The 22,759-nt window shown below is 37.2% G+C and overlaps 1 protein-coding gene and 1 pseudogene across 1 annotated transcript; one reads left to right on the top strand and one right to left on the bottom strand.

The window, feature by feature from the left end:
- Window positions 1-2,609: 2,609 nt before the first annotated feature.
- On the bottom strand, window positions 2,610-12,685 carry LOC141598630 (putative nucleoredoxin 1). Its single transcript, XM_074418331.1, has 5 exons — window positions 12,407-12,685; window positions 10,055-10,529; window positions 9,018-9,022; window positions 3,668-4,150; window positions 2,610-3,517 (listed from the first exon to the last, which is right to left on the bottom strand). Exons 1-5 carry the CDS (start codon window positions 12,503-12,505, stop codon window positions 2,861-2,863), a joined length of 1,719 nt encoding a protein of 572 aa, XP_074274432.1. The 5' UTR covers window positions 12,506-12,685; the 3' UTR covers window positions 2,610-2,860.
- A 207-nt stretch (window positions 12,686-12,892) lies between these two features.
- LOC141598626 (pantoate--beta-alanine ligase-like) lies at window positions 12,893-14,333 on the top strand (annotated as a pseudogene).
- The last annotated feature ends 8,426 nt before the right edge of the window (window positions 14,334-22,759 follow it).

Below are 22,759 nucleotides of genomic sequence, written 5' to 3'. Positions count from 1 at the left end.
GCGATGATCACTTGGCCACTGCAGCCCCCCCGAAGGGGGTGGCTTACATGGTCTATGTGGTGGTGCGGGAATGCATGGCCCGGGAGGACTCAACCCCCTCGTCAAAAAAAAAAAAAAAAAAAAAATGCCACAAGCTACTGTAGCAGTTTACAATGAGACATACGGAGTAATAGGGAAGGTAATTAGCAAGTTACCTTTTTCCCGCTGCTGGAAATCAGATAATCACTGGTGCCAGAAACCAAACAAGACTTCTTACTTTGATTTTTTTTTTTTTTTCCGTCGCCTCTTTCTCCTCTTTGAGCTGATTGACTCTCTCCTGTGTAAATGTTTACGCCTTAACTGATCAACTTCACTCCTTCATCACTCATCAGTCAAAAGTTTCCCATCTTTATCAAAAAAATATAAGAACAGGAATTCCCACAACACCGAATTTTTCATTAAGACTCTCTATTTTCACCTATAACCGCCATGTGAAATATTAACATATTCACACAGTTCAGTTTCAGTACCTAGTACTACAATGATAACAAAATATCACTAGTTCAGTATTAATCAATTTCGCGATACTGCTAGGTGGTTTAGTGAAGTCAAGATGTCTGCAACCTTTCCCTAGCTTAAACGCATACGATATACTCACTCCATTTCAATGGATTTAATCACAAATAGATATATCCAACAACATATAATCCCACATTCCTTCCATCAGTAACCTTAAACAATAAAATTGATAATTTCTCATGGAATTACATGCATGATCATCACCAAAAGGTCCTCCTCAATTTGCAAATACCCACTAAGGATAATTTATTAAAAATTAGAACTTTACAAAATAATCACAAATATCACGAATTGTTATTATTGAAGAAAAAAGTTATACTCCTTCCTTCCCAGTTAATTGTTATCCTTTGGTTTTGGACACAAAGATCAAGGAAGGAAGAAGGGGCCAATTACTAAATAACAAGTAGAATAAATTGAGCGTAAATGATCAAATTGCTCATCAAGTTTATTGTTAAAATAAAAAGGACAACAATTGACTGAGGATCCCAAAATAAATAAATAAAGGACAACAAATAACCGGAACATAGGAAGTAAGACTTTTAAGTTTTAACAGTCCAAAATCCATTTCAAATTTGATCATTCAAGATAAACCCTCGTGAGAAAGTAAAGCGGTTTTACACGAACATTGTGTATAACACATACATCTACAAATATCATGACCCGATTAACTGAAAATTTAGTTACCAAAAAAATCCATCTTACAAACTTTTACTGTAAGGCCGCCTCACACAAGAATTTGTCCCTAACATATGATCAAAGCTGCAAATACCCACTAAGTAAAAATCACTAAAAATGGTAACTTTATAGAAAAAACACAACCCCCATCAAAAACACATGAAGAAATAGCTTATACTTTTCCTCCGTCCCGGTCCTTTGTTTACCTATTTCATTTTAGGGTGTCTCATTTATTTGTAATGGTCCCTCCTTTCTCCTTGTCTTTTGTGCCAAGAACAAAAGGTAAACAAATGTGGGTGGGTATATATAGAAGAAAGGTTGGTTACCTGATCACCAATGTTGCGGTTGAGGAAATTTCTCTCCTTAGACGAAAGAATAGAGCATAAATCACAACACATGCTGTTTTAATAAGTTTTTTTTTTCTAAGGCTTAATGGCTAATATTAGGATATTAGGTCCATTAAGGTCGGCTTCGTCTAGAGTTTATCCAATGTATTGAATCACAATCACAATCACAATCAATCAATAATACTCCCTTCTATTCATTTTAACTCTCCCCTTTCAAAAGGGCCGCAAATTAAGGGGAGAGTTATTTTATTGTAAAGTATTGTGGTGTTGTAAGGTAATTGGAGAGAGGGAAGGTATTATTGTGGGATAAGATGATTAAAATAAGTATTGTTGTGGGGTAAGGTGATTAAAATAAGATAAAGTATGAGTATTGTGGAGGTATTGTTGTGGGGTAAACTGATTAAAATAAGTATAAAATTTTACTAAATAAGGAAATGAGAGAGTTATATGAATAGATGAAAAAGGAAAGGGGAAGAGTTAAAATGAATAGGAGGGAGTACAATTCTCCACCTTTATGAATTATCCCCGTCTAGATCTTAACGGCTAATGTTGTTTTAACAAGTTTTGAAATGTTAGATCACTTTATATCTAAACGTCAATTCTTGTAGGATACAGTCTCTCAGTAATCCAGTGAGAATGAGAAAGAAAGAACTAAATGGGTAATCAAAAGAAGATTTGTTTTTAAAACTGTTTTATATACTCCATATATAAAACAGTTTTATTCGATAATTTGTGAATTGTTTTTTTTCTTTTTAGAAGAAAGACTGGAACAAATCGAATCGAATGAGTGTAATGTAGAGCCCTAAATGTAAAATGATTTGAACTGTAAATCGATCGAAAGTGGTTATATGGAGTATTAATTATTCCATTAGGAAATTTAGTATCCCATGTCTCAAAAGGTTGTTTCTCTAATCATCAAAAACATAGAATAAAACACAGGGATTTAGAATAAACACATATGGTGAGACCGACTCGTACAAAACACAGATCAAGATTTACAGGTACAAGGTAAAAATAAGCACGTAATCAAAACTCAAATTGAATCTGGATTAATCCGGACGAAAATATGCTGATTTCCATATAAAAAGGTAATCCATACTCATATTGACAACATATTTCAATAGAACACACACACAGCCTTCCATTAGACCATTTTATTCGTGACGACGATTACAAGGATAGCCACACATTCATAAATCATACTATACCAATAGGGTATCACTCCAGACTCAAAGACATGTTTTCATAGCACAACAAACTCCATCTTAGACATTTCATTTTTAAATTTTACGACAAACGTCACCTTCGCAGATATAGCCTTCCTTGGTCTCGCCTTTGGCGTCTTCTTCTTCCACTTCCTTAGAGTTTGCCAAAGCACATTTTGGGTCAAGATCGTAATCACACTCCTCACACCAGAAAGACCAGCCATTCCCAGGAGTAGTACACTCGTCACAATAGTAGCCATTTCTACGCACCTTCACCAACTCGTGTTCATGGAGTTCGTGTTTCACTTTCTCAGGCCACCCCTTTGCAATATCCTCGAGTTTCTGCTTCAAATCCTCTATGTGATCTTCGGTGAATGGAAATGCATCTGAACCATGAGTATCTATAAGGTGTCGGGTTTCAGTTGTAATAGTTTTACCTTCGGGTCCAATAGCCACAAGGCATGGGATGCCCCTTACTTTGAATTTACGGGATAAGAGCGCCTTCCTCTCATCGCCAAATGGTAGGGCTAACCATGGCATCTCAGAGTAGTATTCATCAAATGAGGATTGATCTTGATCGCTGGACGCAAAAATGACCTCAATTGCGTTTCCCTTTGCCTTCATTTCATTGTATGTCTCGACAAGCTTTGGTGTAAAACCACGACATGGAGGACACCAATGAGCGGAGAAATAAATAAGCACGTGTTTTCCAACAAGCTGAGACACGGGCACCTGAGAATATATGACAGACATCGTTTTAGAACAGAAAGAGTTATTTGGATAATTTGCTACATAGCCGTCGTATATGAATATTTCAGTTTTTCAAAAAAAGGTCGGCAAGCATTTGCAGATTCTATAAGAGAGAAAGAGAAAGGGCATCACCTTAGAGCCAGTTTTGTCAATGACATAGTCCTTTTCTCCTGAAACCAGAATGGATTCGAGAGTTTGTGACTCGAGTTTGGCTTTTTCGATCTCTGCCAGCTCAGCAAGCTTATTCGGAGTGAAAGGATAAGCAGTGACGCCATGCTCCTGTATTAGTTCTACCACATCAAGATTCTGAGTCTTTCCATCTGGGCCAATTATGACCAGGGTGGGGATACTGCGGAGTTCAAAGTAACGGGCAAGCTTTTCAATCTTAATGTCCTTGAACGGCAAAGCAAGCCATGGCATTTTGGAAAGCTCCTCTTTAAATCCATCTTCATCCCTCTCATCCAAGTAGATCAACACCACCTCAAATTTCTCGCCATTTTCTTTTACCTTGTTGTAAACATTCACTAGTTTTGGTGTGAACTCCACGCAGTCTTCATCGGCGCCAACATAGAAGTAGAGGCCGACAGTATTTCCTTCAAGATTGGCAACAGAAGTCTGGAATAATCCAGATACGAGCAGCAAATTAGTAATTATCCCGAATTATTTACTACTAATAAACAGCTAGACGCTATAATGTATTAATTAACAAGGGTAAATCAAAACGAACTCGAGCATATCCAATATCTAGAAAGAAAAAAGAAAAAACTGTATCTCGCTAAAGAGATACGTGACAAGACATTGATCATATATGCCCAGCTTAATTAAAATTCCTCATCAAAGCTTAGAGACGATTTATCTGACAAAATTCAAAATTAACCTAAGTTTTTTTCCTGGAAAATTATGCCTGTAAGCTGTAGAAGAGTTGATGTTTATAATGAGAGAAAAAATCGGAATAGAAAAATGTTTCCAAAATCCAAAATTTGTGAGTTGATTATTAACCCGAAAACAAAGCATAAGATTGGTCCGTATAAGATATCGATCATAAGCCAGGTGCGTACGATGACATATATATATAGTTACCTTGTTTCCATTGTTGGTGATATTGATCACAAGGCATTTAAGTGCATTCGGGTTTCTTATGTCAAAATCGGTTTTGAGCTCGTAATGGATATAATGTGAGTCGGGAATACGGAGTGTATGCTCATATAATCGTATATCGAGTTCATGTATGTAATGGATAAGGTAATGATAAATAAGTTTATCATGTTCGGTAAGTATATACGAGGTATATGGCATCCCCTATTGGGGTTATATACTCGGGGATATTAATATCAAATACTTAGCGAAATTCGAGAAACCAAAAATAAGAATAAGTAAATTGGCTGCGTCCCCGATCGGGGATGTTAACCCCTATCGGGGTTGTATGGTTTCGCGTGGGAAATAATTGTCAGACATTGGCAGTTGTACTTTGTTCTCATTGGTTTACAATACCAAAAGGAACATGTTTATCCACTTTGTCAAACATGTGTGAACATACTTCATGCATTGATATAAATACAGAAGGTGTAAAAACGGACGGATATGATCAATTGCATTTTCTGGTTTTGACCAAAAATAAAGTAAAACAAAAACTCTTATGGTTTATTTATTCTTTGTTCTTGCCTTAAGACAAAGGAATCGTCTTATCCTACAGAGATTTCGTGCAACCCAAAGGCTATAGGGTCGAAATACTCTAAGGAAAGTGCGTTTAGCACGATTCGATTGGGCATTATAAGCTGTCTTTTGTATCGTTTCATTTCCGTTATGATTTGTGCCTTGTTGGTTGTACAATTTGTATTCAAAATACAACATTCTTAGAGTATTTTCGTTTCATGATAATGATCGTAACGGTACTTGAGACGGTGTCCAAATCTGGATTTTGATACGCTTTGAAGACGGCATATTCTTTGATTATACACATGGGTTTGTGGAGCGAAACGGTTTGATTTTGCGTAATTTACATATATGTATTTGCGAGATCAATAATGTGGATACCATGACAGGTAAGTAAAAGAACTTGTTTTTATCTATATTTTACTCCGTATTTGATATTGCTTACGGTCAAGTATGTGACAATGATGTGGTTGTAATTAATATCTTCTGAAAATGATATTTCTTGGAAAATGTTCAATTGCTCCATTAGAATTAATTATGCATCATGATGGCGGTTTTCTTTATGTCATGTTAATCTTGTATATGGTGCGATATTCAGTTGTTTTACTATCCGTTTTGATCAGCGCCATGTCCACCATGGAATTTATCTTCTCAAATTACTATGTGATTTTTGATTAACGATGATATATGCTTTGTCAGATGAACATAAGTGTTTGTTGGACAAAGTTTTGTCATGATGTTTGTTGGACAAGTTTTGTCAGATGAACATAAGTGTCAAGTTTTGATTGATATAATGTAATATATATATCATGTTGACTGTGTTTGTTGTTCATTGACAATTGTTTTGATGATCAATTAAACTAATTGATCTGATTGTGTTTCGTATATGCTAAAGATGTTGTCCATGTCTATGCATAGTTATGTCAGTGTGGTTTTCTTTTGATTAACCATGGTATTTGGTACACAAAAGGTTATTTTAGTGAATAATATGCATGAATTTACCATGTTGGTATGGTGTCTTGCATGTAAAATGATATTTATAATTTTAGATATTTTAATTTTATAATAATGACATTGTTAATAGTAGTGGTTATACTATTTGTTTGTGGATTTTTGGTTTTAAGATCCATATTCTATGTTTTTGATCTTGTTAATTGTCCATTGGTCATAAATGGATGATTATGATACTTGTTATGGTATGATCATAATAGTCGTTATTGTTATTTTATAACATGACTATATACTCTTTTAACATGCTAGATTGCTAGTATGGTCTTGTATGAATATTTATATCTTGGGTCATTAGATTTTATTTTCGACATTGAACATATTTAATAAGTGATTTAAATCTTAATATGGTGTAATATTAAGTGGTTGTCTTCTTATGTCTATTATTATATGACATGATTAAGAGGTAATCTCTTGTTTCTTTTGTTATTCAAGTGATGGTACAATAGTTGAGTATTATCAATTTTATGAATTATGATTGTACAATAACAATAGTGGTGTACTATTGAATGTACAAGGTGGGTGTGAATTGTTTCTAATGAATTCTCCTTGGTAAGATACACGGTAATGCAAAATGAAGCGGTATAATACGGTTTGTGTGGTTCATTAGCAAGTGCATTGATTTTGGATGGTGTCAAGTTAGGTTCATGGTTATTTGGGACACCCTAGGTTGGTAAAAGGAGAAGTAGGAGAATCACCCATGCAAAGGGACATATATTATGTCCATTTTCATCTCATTGTTGTGGTCCTTGTAATTTTAGGGAATGTTCAATGAGATGGGTATTAGTTTCAAACTTTGATAAAAGTTGATTTTTGAACATGAATAGTGTATGTCATGTTGTATATGTTTGTTTGATCAATTGGTTTAAATCTGATCATGGTTCTTGTTGTGTTTTTAATCTGCAATAACTTTATGCTCACATGAATATTAGAATAATTAATGGTTTATTAATGTTGTTTGATCATCAAATATTTTAATAATCATGTTAAATTTGATTATGAGTTATCATGTGTTTTGGCTATGTTTTAGCTGAGTAACATTTTATATTTGATGATTGATAATTTATTCATATGGTTTTTTGTAGTGTTTTCACTATGCTTGTTGCTTGTTTTCTAGTAATTATGCTAGTATTGATTTCATATGTTTTTATTATATGGTGTTATATAATGTGTGAAAATGAGCTATTGAGTGAGAATGACTGTATTTTGTCTCTTGAATATAATAAACGGAATTATGGATATTGAGCGGTAACATATGGGTACACATATGTAGCTTGATACAAATCAACTATTGGTGTATTGATTGTTTTAGAGCGGTATTGAGGGCCGGTATTTGGTTCCTCGGGTAGCTTGGTTTGTTCTAAGAGAAGTTAAAAACTCACTCTTGTAGTGTCATGAATATTCAAGTTGTCTCACATTGTATACTAATTTCAGAGGAACTTGTAATAGAATATTTATGGGTAATGATGTTTTGATCAATGGATATTTGATCAGTTATTTAGTAATATTGTTAGTGTGCTAACTGTTTTGTAATGATTGTTCAACATGTTAATGTCTTGGGTAAAGCATTTAAAGGTTGCTGATGTAATTGATTTTACCATATAATAATCTCGAAAATGATGGTTTGTGATAACCATGGTGAGATTATGGAGTCATGGCGATTTAGCCATGTAAGAGGTAAATCAATAGCATTGAATGTGACAACTATTGACAAGTCTGGTTATGGAATTGTTATTCGTTGCATGGTAAATGACAAGTTGATCTTTGGTAAACCAAAGATGATTTTGCCCTGTAAAGGTGGTTTTGTTATCATGTTCTTCTATGAAGGACATGGGGACGGAAATATGATCCTTGGTATTAGGATAAAGGGTGAGAGTATAATTAGTAATCTCCGGTTAATACTCTTATGGGTCGAGTATGATGCTTTTATCTAATGGTGAAAGTGGTGTCATGACTCGGGGATTTTCACAAGTGCTTGATTATTTATGCGGTTTAAAGTTGAGTGGTATACTAGTTAAATTAGTACTCATCTTTGGCAGTGTGAAAGTATGTAAAAAAGCCATGGATTATGGTTTGTCCTATGTCGGTATTTTCCTTTGGTTTAGAAGGAGTAGTATATGCAAATTGAATTGCCAATGTAGATGGTTCTTTTTTACGACGGTAATGTATTCTTGCTTGGGGAGGTACCATTGGTTTATGGGCTTCTAAGGAGCGAATTTGCTATACGTGTTTTAATTGACATTGGAGTTGCATTTTGTAGTATCAATTAGCTATAGCTTCCTGATAAAGAGGCTAAGTGGCTAGGTAAAGTGATCTACGAGTTTATTTTAAATTTGTGGCCAATGTCACTTGTGTTTATGGTAGTGATGGTGATTTGACTAAGTTTTTGGTCATGTGTTTACGGTGATAGCGACACCGGATTATTATAAGAACACGGATTTATTTACTATCATAAATAAAGTGATCTTGGTTGTTTTATAAGATCTTATATCTAGTGGATCATTTTGCGTAAAGGATCTACTAGGGACTTGGTTAACAAGTCGGATATCGGGATAGGTTTAAAGTCCATCTAGATCTTTGTGATGAGATACCCAACTTCCCTCTAACAAATTTTAGAGGCTAAGTTCAATGTGGAAGGCTTATTATGAAAGATTGAAACACATGTATTATAATCCCGAAAGGTATGTGCATGACCTGCATGACAAGAGGTTGAAGTTATAAGACTTCTTAATGTAATCTTTGATAAAGTGCATTTTGCGGGTGCACGATGAAAGATTCACCTATGTGAGCGTGAAGTGTAGCCGCTTCAAGAGGCTTGGACTTGGCCTCCTATACTCTCATGAAAGGATATGGACACAAGGCGGTCAATAGTGTCAAGTTTGTAACTTTGAGAGTTTGTTTGAGTCTATGTGTATATTATCTTCATGTATTCAATATGAGTTGAAAGGTTCAATCCGTGGGACACCTTAATTCTCGAATATTTGGAATGTGTAATGTACTAATGTGGAAGTTCAATCCTTGGGACACTTTCATTTATGCATAGATTTGTTGCTTTGTTGTTTTAATTGGAAACAAGGGATACACTTAAATGGGGGAGGAATGTTGGTGATATTGATCACAAGGCATTTAAGTGCATTCGGGTTTCTTATGTCAAAATCGGTTTTGAGCTCGTAATGGATATAATGTGAGTCGGGAATACGGAGTGTATGCTCATATAATCGTATATCGAGTTCATGTATGTAATGGATAAGGTAATGATAAATAAGTTTATCATGTTCGGTAAGTATATACGAGGTATATGGCATCCCCTATTGGGGTTATATACTCGGGGATATTAATATCAAATACTTAGCGAAATTCGAGAAACCAAAAATAAGAATAAGTAAATTGGCTGCGTCCCCGATCGGGGATGTTAACCCCTATCGGGGTTGTATGGTTTCGCGTGGGAAATAATTGTCAGACATTGGCAGTTGTACTTTGTTCTCATTGGTTTACAATACCAAAAGGAACATGTTTATCCACTTTGTCAAACATGTGTGAACATACTTCATGCATTGATATAAATACAGAAGGTGTAAAAACGGACGGATATGATCAATTGCATTTTCTGGTTTTGACCAAAAATAAAGTAAAACAAAAACTCTTATGGTTTATTTATTCTTTGTTCTTGCCTTAAGACAAAGGAATCGTCTTATCCTACAGAGATTTCGTGCAACCCAAAGGCTATAGGGTCGAAATACTCTAAGGAAAGTGCGTTTAGCACGATTCGATTGGGCATTATAAGCTGTCTTTTGTATCGTTTCATTTCCGTTATGATTTGTGCCTTGTTGGTTGTACAATTTGTATTCAAAATACAACATCCATCACTTGAAACCAAATAATCTCGGGTGCTAGAAACCAAAAGAGACTTCAAATTTTGGTTTCTCTTTGCTGCCTCTTCTTCCTCCTTCAATTGATTAATTCTTTCCGGGGTAAATGGGTACGCCTCAGCCTGATGTTCCATGACCAATTCCACCCCTGCATTAGTCAGGACTTTCCCTTCTCCGTTAAGAATCACAAGATGAGGAATCCCCATCACATTGAATTTTGCATCGAGGCCATCTTTCACGGTTGAATCAGAGAACGGAATTGCAAGCCATGGCATCTTTGAAAAGTAGCCATTGAAAGATTCTTCATCTCTATCTGCTGAAACAAAGACGACTTCAAAGTCCCCTTTTGAGGAGAGCTCTTTGTAGGTCTCGATTAATTTCGGGGTGAAGCCACGGCAAGGTGGACACCATGAGGCAGAGAAATACAAACCCACAATTTTCCCACTCAGAGCTTTGATTTCAACCTACAATCACCAGCAGAACTAAATGAAACTTTGCATGATATACCGATAGTTATACTGCAATAAGTTTTGAAAAAGACCGTCTCACAAGTGAGATCAACCCAAATCTCTATGTATATGAGACACACAGAGAAAAATTAAGATCTATATGTATTCCTCGTTTAATTGCTCCGCAGTTGGTTATATATGTTTTGTGTTTATGCCGTTGTCTTACAGGAAGCAAATAAACTTCACCGATATCTTTATTCATACTCAAAGCTGTATTGAAATAAGGCAAATAACTCATACTCCACCAAACCGGCCAAAGGCTAGGGATGACCTACTCCAGCACTAGACATCAAAAACTTGTAGCTAGCAAGTAGTTACCAGTCCATTTTGGTTCATTTCATCACAATAAAAGTCAAAGGGTCATTGAGCTGTTCAGATTCTGATCATGGCTCATATAACATAGCTCAGTCTCGAATCAATTGATTTGCGCCAAGAGCGCGTGCTCAGCTCGTATGATATACTACAAGCCGGAGTTCAATCCTACCCTTGACCAAACAGATGTTGAGAGTTCAACTAGTCGGCTCAAATCAATTACAGCCCTAGGCACCCACAAATTCTCACTTTAAATGGACACTATCCGTCTAAAGTTCTAGATGGGTCAAATATCACACCACTTTCATAATAAGACAGACAACAAATGGGATGTCACCACTTTGTCTTATTATGTAAGTCGTGACATATTTGACTCGTCTACACTTTAGACAGATATACCCGTCTAAAGTGAGATTAATTGCTAGGCGCCCAGCCTAGAGCACAACATTTATCATTGATTCCAATTGATTTGAGCTGAATCATTGTTAATCCAAGGACTGCAATCACCTCAAATCAGATCATCTAATTCTAATAGTCCAACAGTCAACACAACAAGAACAACTCAGGTGCCCATGATTAGACCATACCCAAATTCCTGCTTAAGACCGTCTTTCGTAACCGTTTTTTCAGTTTCTATTTTCTATTCAGACTAGCACAAATATCCATCTATAGTTATAGACGGGCCAAATATTCACCCACTTAAAGCATAAAACAAGTAACAAATTGCATGGTGGGCCCAAAAATGTCACCACTTTAATCATATTTGACCCGTCTTCCACTTTAGACTTTAGACTGGTATATCCGTCTATAGTGGGACTAATTGTCAAACTAGTAGGGTTATCCATCTTTTCAGACTCGACTTACACAATACGAATATTAATGTAAAACCGCCTCACAATGGACCAATTGTTCCACAAATTGCATTAACCCTATAATTGGAAAAACAATCCCTAAACCCCAATACCCACCAATTACAATCGATCATCTATCTTTAATCTGATACTGAATTGTTACTGAATGATGGTAAAAAGAATACCATCCCGTCTCATTCATTTATTTACCTATTTTTACCTATTTTACCCAAAGATAAATAAATGATCGAGATGGAAAAGGACGGGTGATTAATCCTAAAAATCAGACCATCCAAGAAATCAAAAGGCTTAAACCCGTCAATATTAAAGTCCGTTCTAACCATTTATTTACCTTTAATTAAAATAATACTACCTCCATTCAACTCCACTCTACCTATTTCATTTTTTAACACTATTCACGAGTGAGTACTCAGTTTCAATTTTCTCTCGATACGTAAGTGAAAATATATTCATGTGGGATCTTATTTGATTCGTCTAGTACATTAAAAATATCTAACTTTTATATTTTTTGCAAATAAGTAGCTAACGATATTTAGCGCGTAAAACACGCGTTGGCAAACGTGAAAAAGGAAAGTGGTAGAGTAGAGTTGAATGGAGGAAGTAAGAATGATAAACTGTAAATAAATAATCGGGACGAAGAGAGTGTACCTTATCACCATTGTTACGGATGAGGAAATCTCGACCCTCAGAAGAAAAAAGAGCATTCAAATCATGACATTCATTGTTAATTGAAATTTCATCAGCCATTGATTCACACCTTTTTTGTGAAAATAGAAAGAGTTTCAAGGAATTATTCTTTGGAGAATTAGTGTTACACAACTAGCACAAGGGACGTAATAATGTGAGTGTATATATAGTTGGTGAGAATGAAAGGAGACTAAAAAAGACCAAGACAAGAGGGGTATAATTGTAAAGAAATGTGTCCTTACTCCTTAATGGTGAAGAAATAATGGACGACTCGACGAGTAGTAGACGGACATTATTTAAAGTCTAGTCAATGTGTACCCATTACACGGTTAGCATCTTCGTATGATGATTCCAAATTTTAAATTAGTACTTCCTAGAATTAAATGCACAAGATTATTTATGGAGCAAACGGTTATTAAAGGTTAGGGATTCCTTATTTTTGCATTCACCTACTCCATCCCAATCCTCCACCCATTATTTCTTCAAAGATCAAATCTTTTCCTTCAATTATTTCCTTAAATTGAAAAAAAAAATCAAAACCCAGATACCCAAATCACCATAAAGCTTAGAACTTTGTTCAACAATGGCAGCACCTCAAGAACCCTTAATAATAAGGGATAAACAAGAGATGAGAAAATGGTCAAGATCAATGAAAATCAAGGGCAAAACAATAGGTTTAGTACCAACAATGGGGTTTCTTCACAAGGGTCATATTTCTTTAATAAACGAAGCACATAAACATGCCGAATTAATTGTAGTATCAATCTATGTAAACCCAGGTCAGTTTACAACATCTGAGGATATTTCAACATACCCATCTGATTTTAATGGTGATTTGAAGAAATTAAAGTGTGTTAATGGTGGTGTTGATGTTGTTTTCAATCCTTATAATTTGTATGATTATGGAAATGGTGGAAAAAGAGAGAAAGTTGAAGGGAATGTTGTGGTGTCATGTGTGGAGGAAAGTGGAGGTGGACATGAAACTTGGGTTAGAGTTGAGAATTTGGAGAAAGGTTTGTGTGGGAAAAGTAGGCCTTTGTTTTTTAGAGGTGTTGCTACTGTTGTTAGTAAGCTGTTTAACATTGTGGAACCTGATGTTGCTGTTTTTGGTAAGAAGGATTATCAACAATGGAGGATCATTTCTAGGATGGTACGTATAACAGACTCTTTCTTTGTTTTTCCGTCTTCGATCGTTTGTTTTCTTTATTATATTGAGTGTAAGAGCCTTAAAAGGTATTTAATCATAGGAAGCAAATGATTGAGATAGAGGAGTATTAATTATGGCTTTCTTTTTGTTTTGCCACTTTTTTCATCAAAGTTGTTCAATACAGGTCCGTGACCTGGACTTTTCTGTTAAAGTAATTGGGTCTGAGATAATGCGTGAAGATGATGGATTAACAATGAGTTCTCGCAATGTCTATCTTTCCAAAGAGGATAGGCAAAAGGTTAACACTTAACCTTTATGTTTTTCAATATCCTTTCCTAATTCATCTCGGATTTGTCATATCTTCGCTTTTTGCATCGCAGGCTTTGTCTATTAGTAGATCTCTCTCCAAAGCAAAACACGCCGTGGAAGAAGGGATAATCAATTGCAAACGATTTGCGGGAGTCGCTTATCCAGGCATTAGAGAGGAAGTGGTGGAAATGTCGATTATGCAGAGGTATTCTATTTTTTTCTAATATGCAATTCAAGGGGTTATATTAATTTGATCTGCTTTTTTTTTTTTTTTTTGTAATGTGAATAATTTGGAAGCAGATTGTGGACCAACATACCCTAGAAGTAGTTGAAGAGGTCAAGAACCCGGTTGTGTTTTGTGTTGCGGCTTGGTTTGGAAATGCGAGATTGCTTGACAACATAGAAATCAATGTGTAGAACTAGGGTGATTTTTCCGGAATTGTATCAAAATTGCCAAGAATTAAACTCATTTATCACAAGAGGTACTTCACTTTCTTTGCTCTATGCTTTTTTTCATGCCCAACTTTAAGGAATCGTAAGAAAACGTAACAAATTTATACTTTGAATAGCTTCAGATTACAATGTCAATGTCGGAAACTGCTTTCTCTGCTTTGGTTTTCTTGCGATTGAAATGAGATGTGTTGTTTGTCTTTTGTAGTTTGTATGTTCACATCTTACCAAAACTATACACGCTTTTAAGCATGGGATCATTTAGATTTTGCCATAAATTATTATATGGAACTTTGTTTTGATTCATTTGTTAAGATGCTCATAACATAACCAGTTTGACAAAAATTACTGCAGAAAAACAAAACAAGGAACAAGCAGAAATTCAGAATCTGTATGTCTAAGAAGTAAGAAACATTATAAAAGAACTCAAATTTTGAATGATGATTATCTGGGCAAATAATTGGAAATAGTCTAATTAGGGGATTCTACCCATAGAGGTAACGTAGATTTGCTAAGACACGAGGGACCCTGATAAAATTCTTCGATTTTCTGATCTAAGCTTAAATCTAGACAACCATGTCGCACCTTTTTATTTTATCGGAAGTGAGATAGTTGATTTCATAGTTATCAGTGTAGTAGATACAATTAGGCTTACAAATAGGAGGAGACGCCTCCACGGAGAAGGACGAGTTATGACCAAGGAAAAGTGCCCTATTTCCCAAACTCTTCTTTTCTGTGGCCTCCCCGGTATCAACGTCTATCTCACACAATCGTGAAGCAACCAAGCTCTAATGTATAGGCGTCATAATCTTCTAGCTCATAAAAACCAAAGCAACAACACTCCGTTTGATTCTACCAAGTAAGACAAGTCCGGGATGTGCACCTGAAACTCTAAATCGCCACAAGCCTTGGCCTTGCGGGAGGACTTGAATTCCCCATCGCTATAATTTTGCCATGTTGCTCCACGGCATAGAATTCTCCCTTGTAAAAAGTGATGTCAAAGAATATTGAATTATGTGTGTTGAGCAGGGTCCATTCTTTATCCCCGCTTTTCCAAAAAGCCAAATCGTGATTAGCCGGAAATATCATGGCCAAAGACGTAGTCCGTATTAGTTGATGGGTTTTCCGACAACACAAATTTATCATACATAAACAGGTATGATTCGCTATGCAAAGGCCACGAATACGATCTCATCGTCACGATATGGTTCGGGAAGGCAGGGGGTTGAATAACTTGCTTAGTAATCGGGTTCACTAAGGTAATGTTCAAGCCTATTTGGGTGACGTAAATAAGCTAACCACGTGAAGAGTAGTACCTCCAATCACCCAGCACGTCCACGTCTTTCTCCGGTGGGAACAATAAACTCAGGCTCATGTTGTCGGGGTTGTCCTCCGGCCCACCAGGTATGGTTGATGGCGAGGCGGCTCAATCGCGTAACCATACGGTTGTAGAGGCAGAAACCGCCAGCGTCTTGATGTGCACGGAGGTTACGCAAGTAATAGCCATGGAGTTTGGATTGATGACATTGATCTTTTTGCAATTTTCATGGCTTTTTTCCAATCACTACACATACATTAAAATCTTCATGAAATTCGATTGACTCGGCAATCTTCTTCCATATGTCTAATGGTAAATCACTCCAGTTAGCCATATGATATGATTGGTGTTGGATATTAGGATTTTGAAATATTACGTACGTAGATGATTGTGCAAGTATTTGATGAATTTTGGTAGGTGTTGTATGAAAAATTCTTAGGTACACCCGGTGTATAAAAAATTTCCTAAAAGATGGTGTATTTTGTATAACTAGGAAATTTGGGACTTGGGTCTTATGAATAATAAGTTTCACAATATACCCTTTTATAATGAAAGATAAATCTCATTAATAATTTTCTCGAGTCACCATGATTATTCGACCCGTTTTCACAATCAATAAAAACCGACTAATGGAAATCCAAATTCCAATAGTTCCATGCCTATAATCGCATGAAAAATAAGGTCCCATAGGATGTACAAGAATCTCATACACCCTAATCAATGAGATGCCTTTGTTTTTATTTATGGGTTTAAGATTATGTTCTCTTATTCATGGAGAATTTATTCAATTTCTAATATTCTCATTGGATAGGATGTACGATGACATGGTACACCCGGTGTATAGCACCTAACCTGCCAATTTATTAAGATTATGTTCTCTTTTTTATGGAGAATTTATTCAATTCCAATACTCATTGGATAGGGTGTACGATGACATGGTATATCCGGTGGGTGCATAGCACCTAACAGGCCAATTTATTCAATACTAAACAGTATACTTCCTCTGCTTTGTTTTATTGCGAATTTGTGACCGAAACTATACACGTGTTTTTAAGCATCAGATCATTTAGAGGCCGACTTCGTAAATCCCCACTAAACTAAAAGAATAAGAAACTCTCAAAGTTTTCCTTGATTAATTGACATAGTGGTGGGCCATGCTGAAATTATAATAATTACTACTCCCTCCCAGTCACTATATTGTTCCCATTTGATATTGAAAGAGGATAATCGTTGCCTTTCTATTGATTAGGTTAAGACTATATATACAAAAGTCTAAGCTATCAATTAGGAACTAATTATTTGACTAATTGCTACATACAAGGAATACAATAACTTAAATATAGCAACAAATAATTTAGTAAATAATTACATATTTACTATTATTCTATCATACCCCCGCAGTCGAAACGGGAGGAACACGAACGTTGAGATTGTCCCGGAAATCATCAAAGAGTACCAAGGGAAGACCTTTAGTAAATATATCTGCAATCTGATGGCGAGACGGGATATGTCGAACACGAACTTCTCCGCGTTTAACTTTTTCACGGACGAAATGAATGTCCATTTCAATATGCTTAGTCCGTTGATGCTGAACCGGATTACCCGACAAGTAAATGGCACTGACATTATCACAATAAACCAAACGTCGCTTTGGGCATGGGTACATGAAGTTCGACCAACAGATTTCAAAGCCAACAAGATTCGGCCACAACATTAGCAACACCTCGATACTCCGCTTCTGCACTAGAGCGCGAGAGAGTGGGCTGCCTTTTCGAGGCCCAAGAAATAAGGTTGTCTCCGAGAAAAACGCAGTACCCGGACGTAGACCGACGTGTATCTGGACAGCCTCCCCAGTCGGCGTCCGTATAGGCTATTAACCGAGACGGGGGAGACTTATGAAGCCATAGGCCGTGATCAGCTGTCCTACGAATGAAACGAACCACTCGTTTGAGTGCATTCATATGTGCGTCCATAGGATTATGCATGAAAAGACATACTTGCTGGACGGCGTAAGATATATCGGGTCGGGTGAACATAAGGTACCGGAGTGCACCGGCTAAGCTACGATAGAGTGTCGGATCATGAAAGGGAGTCGACGCAGCATTCGCACTGAGCTTTGGTTTAGTATCAACGGATGTGGCAGCGGGTTTACAAGAGGACATACCAGCTTTTTTAACAATCTCGTCGGCATACTTCTTTTGCGAAAGGAACATACTATCACCATGTCGTTGGACCGAAACACCCAAGAAATAACTTAGTGGACCAAGATCTTTCATAGCAAATTCCCGATGCAGATTACTCATAATAGATGCACGAAGAGCTTCGGACGAGCAAGTCAAAATAATATCATCGACATATAAAAGTAGATAAGCAATAAAGGTACCTTGCCGAAAAATAAATAATGAGTGATCGACCTTGCTATGTGTGAACCCGATTTTAGCAATGTAATCCGCAAACCGAGTATACCAAGCACGAGGTGCTTGTTTGAGACCATAAAGCGACTTTTGAAGTAAGCACACATGATCAGGCCGACTTTTATCCCGATAGCCAACCGATTGATACATATAAACCGTTTCATTAAGATTTCCATGTAGAAAAGCATTTTTGACGTCAAGTTGATTAATCGGCCAACACTTGGAAAGAGCAAGACATAATACAGTGCGAATTGTAGCCGGTTTCACAACTGGGCTAAATGTTTCACCGCAATCAACTCCAACTTGTTGAGTTTGCCATCACCTACAAGACGAGCTTTATACCTTTCAAAAGAACCATCAGAGTTAAATTTGTGACGAAAAATCCACATGGAACGGATAATATTAGCATGAGAAGGACGCGGAACCAAAACCCACGTTTTATTAGAAATAAGAGCATTAAATTCATCGTCCATTGCCGATTTCCAATTAGGGTCACAAAGGGCTGTCACTGGGTTACGGGGAACAGGGGAAATGACAGTGGTGTGACTCAAATTTTTGTCGTCGTTGGATTTAAAATATTTGGGGTTTGGTTTGTAAATGCCGTGGTCAGCTCGAGTAGTAGCTTTGACCGTAGGCTGGGCCGTAGTGGCTCGAGGAGCGGGTGCGGGTTGGACCACAATGGTAGGGTCAGGGGACACAACATGGACGGTTTCAGGGCTGGAGACAGGGGTCATGGGCTGGGTTGACGCTGTGGCAGGGGAAACCGTAGGCTGGGCAGACGTTGTAGCGGGTTGGGCAACGTCTGTCGTGGGCTGGGCTATTGTGGGAGAGGGTGGGTGGTTTGGGTCAGTGGGTTGGTTGGTTGAGGTCAAATGTCGAAGGACATACGGAGACAACTCGTCATCAAAGCATCTGTAAGTATTAGCGTCGGGACAATGAACTTTAGCGAAAGGGAAGACCGTTTCATCAAAGATAACATGTCGACTAATAATGATTTTATTTGTGGACATATCGAGACACTTATAACCGCGATGATTTGATGGGTAACCAAGAAAGACACAAGGAAGAGTTCGTGGTTGGAGTTTATGAATTTGTGTTGACGGAACAAGCGGAAAACATAAGCAACCGAAAACTCGAAGATGACCATATGTGGGAATCCTATTATATAGAATTTGGGTGAGAATTTTGTATGCTAGAGGTTTGCTTGGGATGATGTTCATGAGGTAGGTTGCCATGGCTAAAACATGATGCCAATGTTTGACCGGGATAGACGCGTGAAACAGAATGGTTCGAACAACATTGTTAACGGAACGAATTTTTCTTTCGGCTTTGCCGTTTTGAGAAGATGTGTGAGGACAAGAGAGGCGAAAAACCAGCCCTTGCTCAGGACAAAATTTTCGAAAAATATTATTAATAAACTCCGTTCCGTTATCACATTGTATCGATTTAATTTTACGCTCAAATTGTGTTTGTATTTGTGAATGAAATTGTATTAATATGGAATTAACATCATTTTTATGAGCTATTGGAAATGTCCATAAATAATTGCAATAATCATCCAAAATTAACAAATAATATTTATGACCCGACGAGCTAAGAACAGGGGACGTCCAAAGATCGCAATGTAATATATCAAATGGCATAAAAGTTCTAGTTTGAGAAGCAACAAAAGGTAACCGAACATGCTTTCCCAAAGGACACGACTGACAAACAGAATTGCTATTGTTTGGAGAACAATCAATTAATTTATTTTGACGAATAGACGAAAAAACAGGAGCTCCAGGCTGACCGAGACGGTTGTGCCATAAAGAAGACGCTAAGGCAGCAAAATGGGACGTGGAATCGGCTGACACTGGATAGAGGTTGCCTCGACTATTACACCTCATTAGACGAGTTCCCGTCCGCATATCCTTCACACAAAAGCCAAATGGATCAAATTCAACGGTGGACCAGGAGTTATCACGGGTAAATTTAAAATCTTTGAAATTAAATTTTTGACTAGGGTGGGGAATACAGGACGTTATTAAGGGCTAAGGGGGGATTGGGTTCGGGTAGATGGGTATTACCGAAACCTTTAATTGGAATGGAGTGTCCATTACCGACAATGATACCATTATTAATGCTCGTATTAACAAAAGACGTGAGTTTACCTTGATCCGATGTCATGTGAGAAGTTGCTCCAGTATCCATAACCCATGGTTCGGGTGGAGTGAATCCCAATGTCATCATTGCAGCCTCAATATCTTTTGCGAGGAACATTACCATCGCAGTATAACCTTGAGCGGGACGGGGTCCAAGTACACCCTCGAAGAAGACGGGCGTCCAAAATTACGAACCCATGGGCTCGATGGATATGGACACGGTGGGTAGCCCCAAGAGGAGGGAGGCCACTGCCATGGTCCATATGCACCAGTCCATCCAGCGGCAGCAGGAACAGACGCAGCAGACGCAGCAGAGCCCGACTAAGCACCACTTTGTGTCGTCTTGTTTCCTTTCCCATTACCACCTTTACCTTGTCCCTTCTTCTTTCCACCCTTGTTCCCTTTCCCTTGCTGATTTCCACCATGCTTAGAATTCGATCGCCCATAATCGCTATCACCATTACCCCGAGCATAGAGAGTCGGGAGTTGGGAAGCACTGTTTCGCAAGACAGGCTTCTTCAAGCGTTAGCATCGACCTAGATCGTAGAATTCGGGCAAAGGGTCACGTTGGCGTATGAGAGTGCCTACGTGTCGATATGCCTCGGTGAGACCGTAAACGAGTTGTAGAACCAAGCGGCTATTGGAGACCAGGAGATCCAACATTTTTAACGATCGCAAGGACTTCAAGCGTTGACGATGATGCTGGCCGAGGAAAAGTCGCCCATGTTAATATGCGAGAATTCTGTTCGAGTGTCACGGCTCGAGAATTTTTGTTGTCCTGGAAAATATTAGCAAGGCGATTCCACGCTTCCATAGCCGTGGATTCAGCCTCAATAATAGTCTCGAGGAGTTGAGAGTGACAGTGGAATAAATCCACCTTTGGAGGACCGTCGCGTCTAGGGTTTCCCATAGATCTTTTCGTCATCCGTCGAAGGGGCTTTGGGGGCGCGCGACTTGGTGGATAATATGATGAAGCACACGATTTGACTTGGCGTGATTCGTAAACAACGCCACCCATAAAGGATATTGGTCATTATCCATTCCAAGTTTGATCGGAATATGGTTGGTGATGTTGTTGTTGCAAGAGCGAGGATGAAAAGTACTCTTTCCATCGGGGGCCATTTGAGTGACGTGAGGTCGGGTTTGAACGATTGATGAGAGAAGAAGAAATTGAGCGGAAGCAAGATCTAGAAGGCTGATACCATGAAAGAGGATAATCGTTGCCTTTCTATTGATTAGGTTAAGACTATATATACAAAAGTCTAAGCTATCAATTAGGAACTAATTCTCGACTAATTGCTACATACAAGGAACACAATAACTTGAGCACAATACTTAAGGAAAAATATTAAAATAAGAGTAAAAGAGTTGTGTGGGTTGGTGATAGGAGAGAGGGATGAATGATTAGTAGTTAAATAAAGAATTGTGAGGCCAAAACATAAAGGAAAGTAATAAAATAGGAGTAAAAAAGTTGTGTGAGGTTTGGTGATAGGAGAGAGGAATGAATAAAATAAGAGTAAAAGTTTTTAAAAATAGAAAGGAGAAAATTAGTTGAATAATCCGTTTAGGAAAAGAGGAACATTATAGTGATTTGGGAGGATGTATAATTAACTAACAAAATGAAGTGGGATCCCATGTTATTCTATACAATCTTCTACACTACATTGTAATTGGGTACAAAATAAAGTGGATCAATTGATTGATTAATAATTGACTAATAAAAGAAAGTGGGTTTCAAACGAAAGGTTGGGCTAACCCAACTACGAGATCGGTATCGAATTAGATGACTATATTTTCTTAAGACTATCAAATTGGTTAGTATAGATTGTATTGATTGTATTGTATGGAACACAGCTAGAAATGGAACAGGGTAACCACCCTAGAAAGCAAGCAAGGAAATTGAAAGCAAGCAAGGAAATTGAGAGAAAGCAAGCACCAGAATTTATGGAAAGCAAGCACCCGAACGGGATACTCTTTCCTGGGTAGGGCTTAAAGCTATTAGACAGGCTAGTCTAGAAAAAGAATGAATATTCTATACAATTTTTATTCTATGCTGAGTATATAAATTATACATCAACAAATAACTTCTTCAAAAAAAAATTGAAAAAAATTACAAATAATTATTAATATAATTTATAGAATCATATTACAATATACTACATACTCCCTCCATTGCTTTATAGTTCCCCTTTCTCTAATATATGTGAGGAGTATTATAATGAAAGGAGAACTATAGGCAGAATAGGAGGGAGTATATAATTTTGATATTGTACGTAATATACAGTACACATGCTGAGTATATAGAATCACATTTAATGTGCTGGATTTATTTCTTTCTTAAAATGCGGTTGACTTTGCTACTATATTTTAGGATGGCAATTTGAGCCATTTTTTATTGGTTTGTAACACCGCGTCATTATAGTGATGTGGTGTTTACGTAATACCAGAAATTTTCCGCATTACAATATACTTACATTTCTTTTTTAACTCAATGCTTATATCCCTTATAAGTAGTGATGACCTTATATTAGATTA

Source organism: Silene latifolia, chromosome 9, assembly GCF_048544455.1.
Source record: "Silene latifolia isolate original U9 population chromosome 9, ASM4854445v1, whole genome shotgun sequence".
Lineage (NCBI taxonomy): Eukaryota > Viridiplantae > Streptophyta > Magnoliopsida > Caryophyllales > Caryophyllaceae > Silene > Silene latifolia.
This window is presented reverse-complemented; position numbering and strand designations above follow the sequence as displayed.

Excerpts from the sequence above, each read along its gene's own strand:
- LOC141598630 (XM_074418331.1), bottom strand. The coding sequence starts at position 12,505 with ATGGCTGATGAAATTTCAATTAACAATGAATGTCATGATTTGAATGCT. Across the intron at positions 10,530-12,406 it reads TCCGTAACAATGGTGATAAG|GTTGAAATCAAAGCTCTGAG; the intron begins GTACACTCTCTT and ends TGGTGATTGTAG. Across the intron at positions 3,518-3,667 it reads TTGACAAAACTGGCTCTAAG|GTGCCCGTGTCTCAGCTTGT; the intron begins GTGATGCCCTTT and ends ATATATTCTCAG.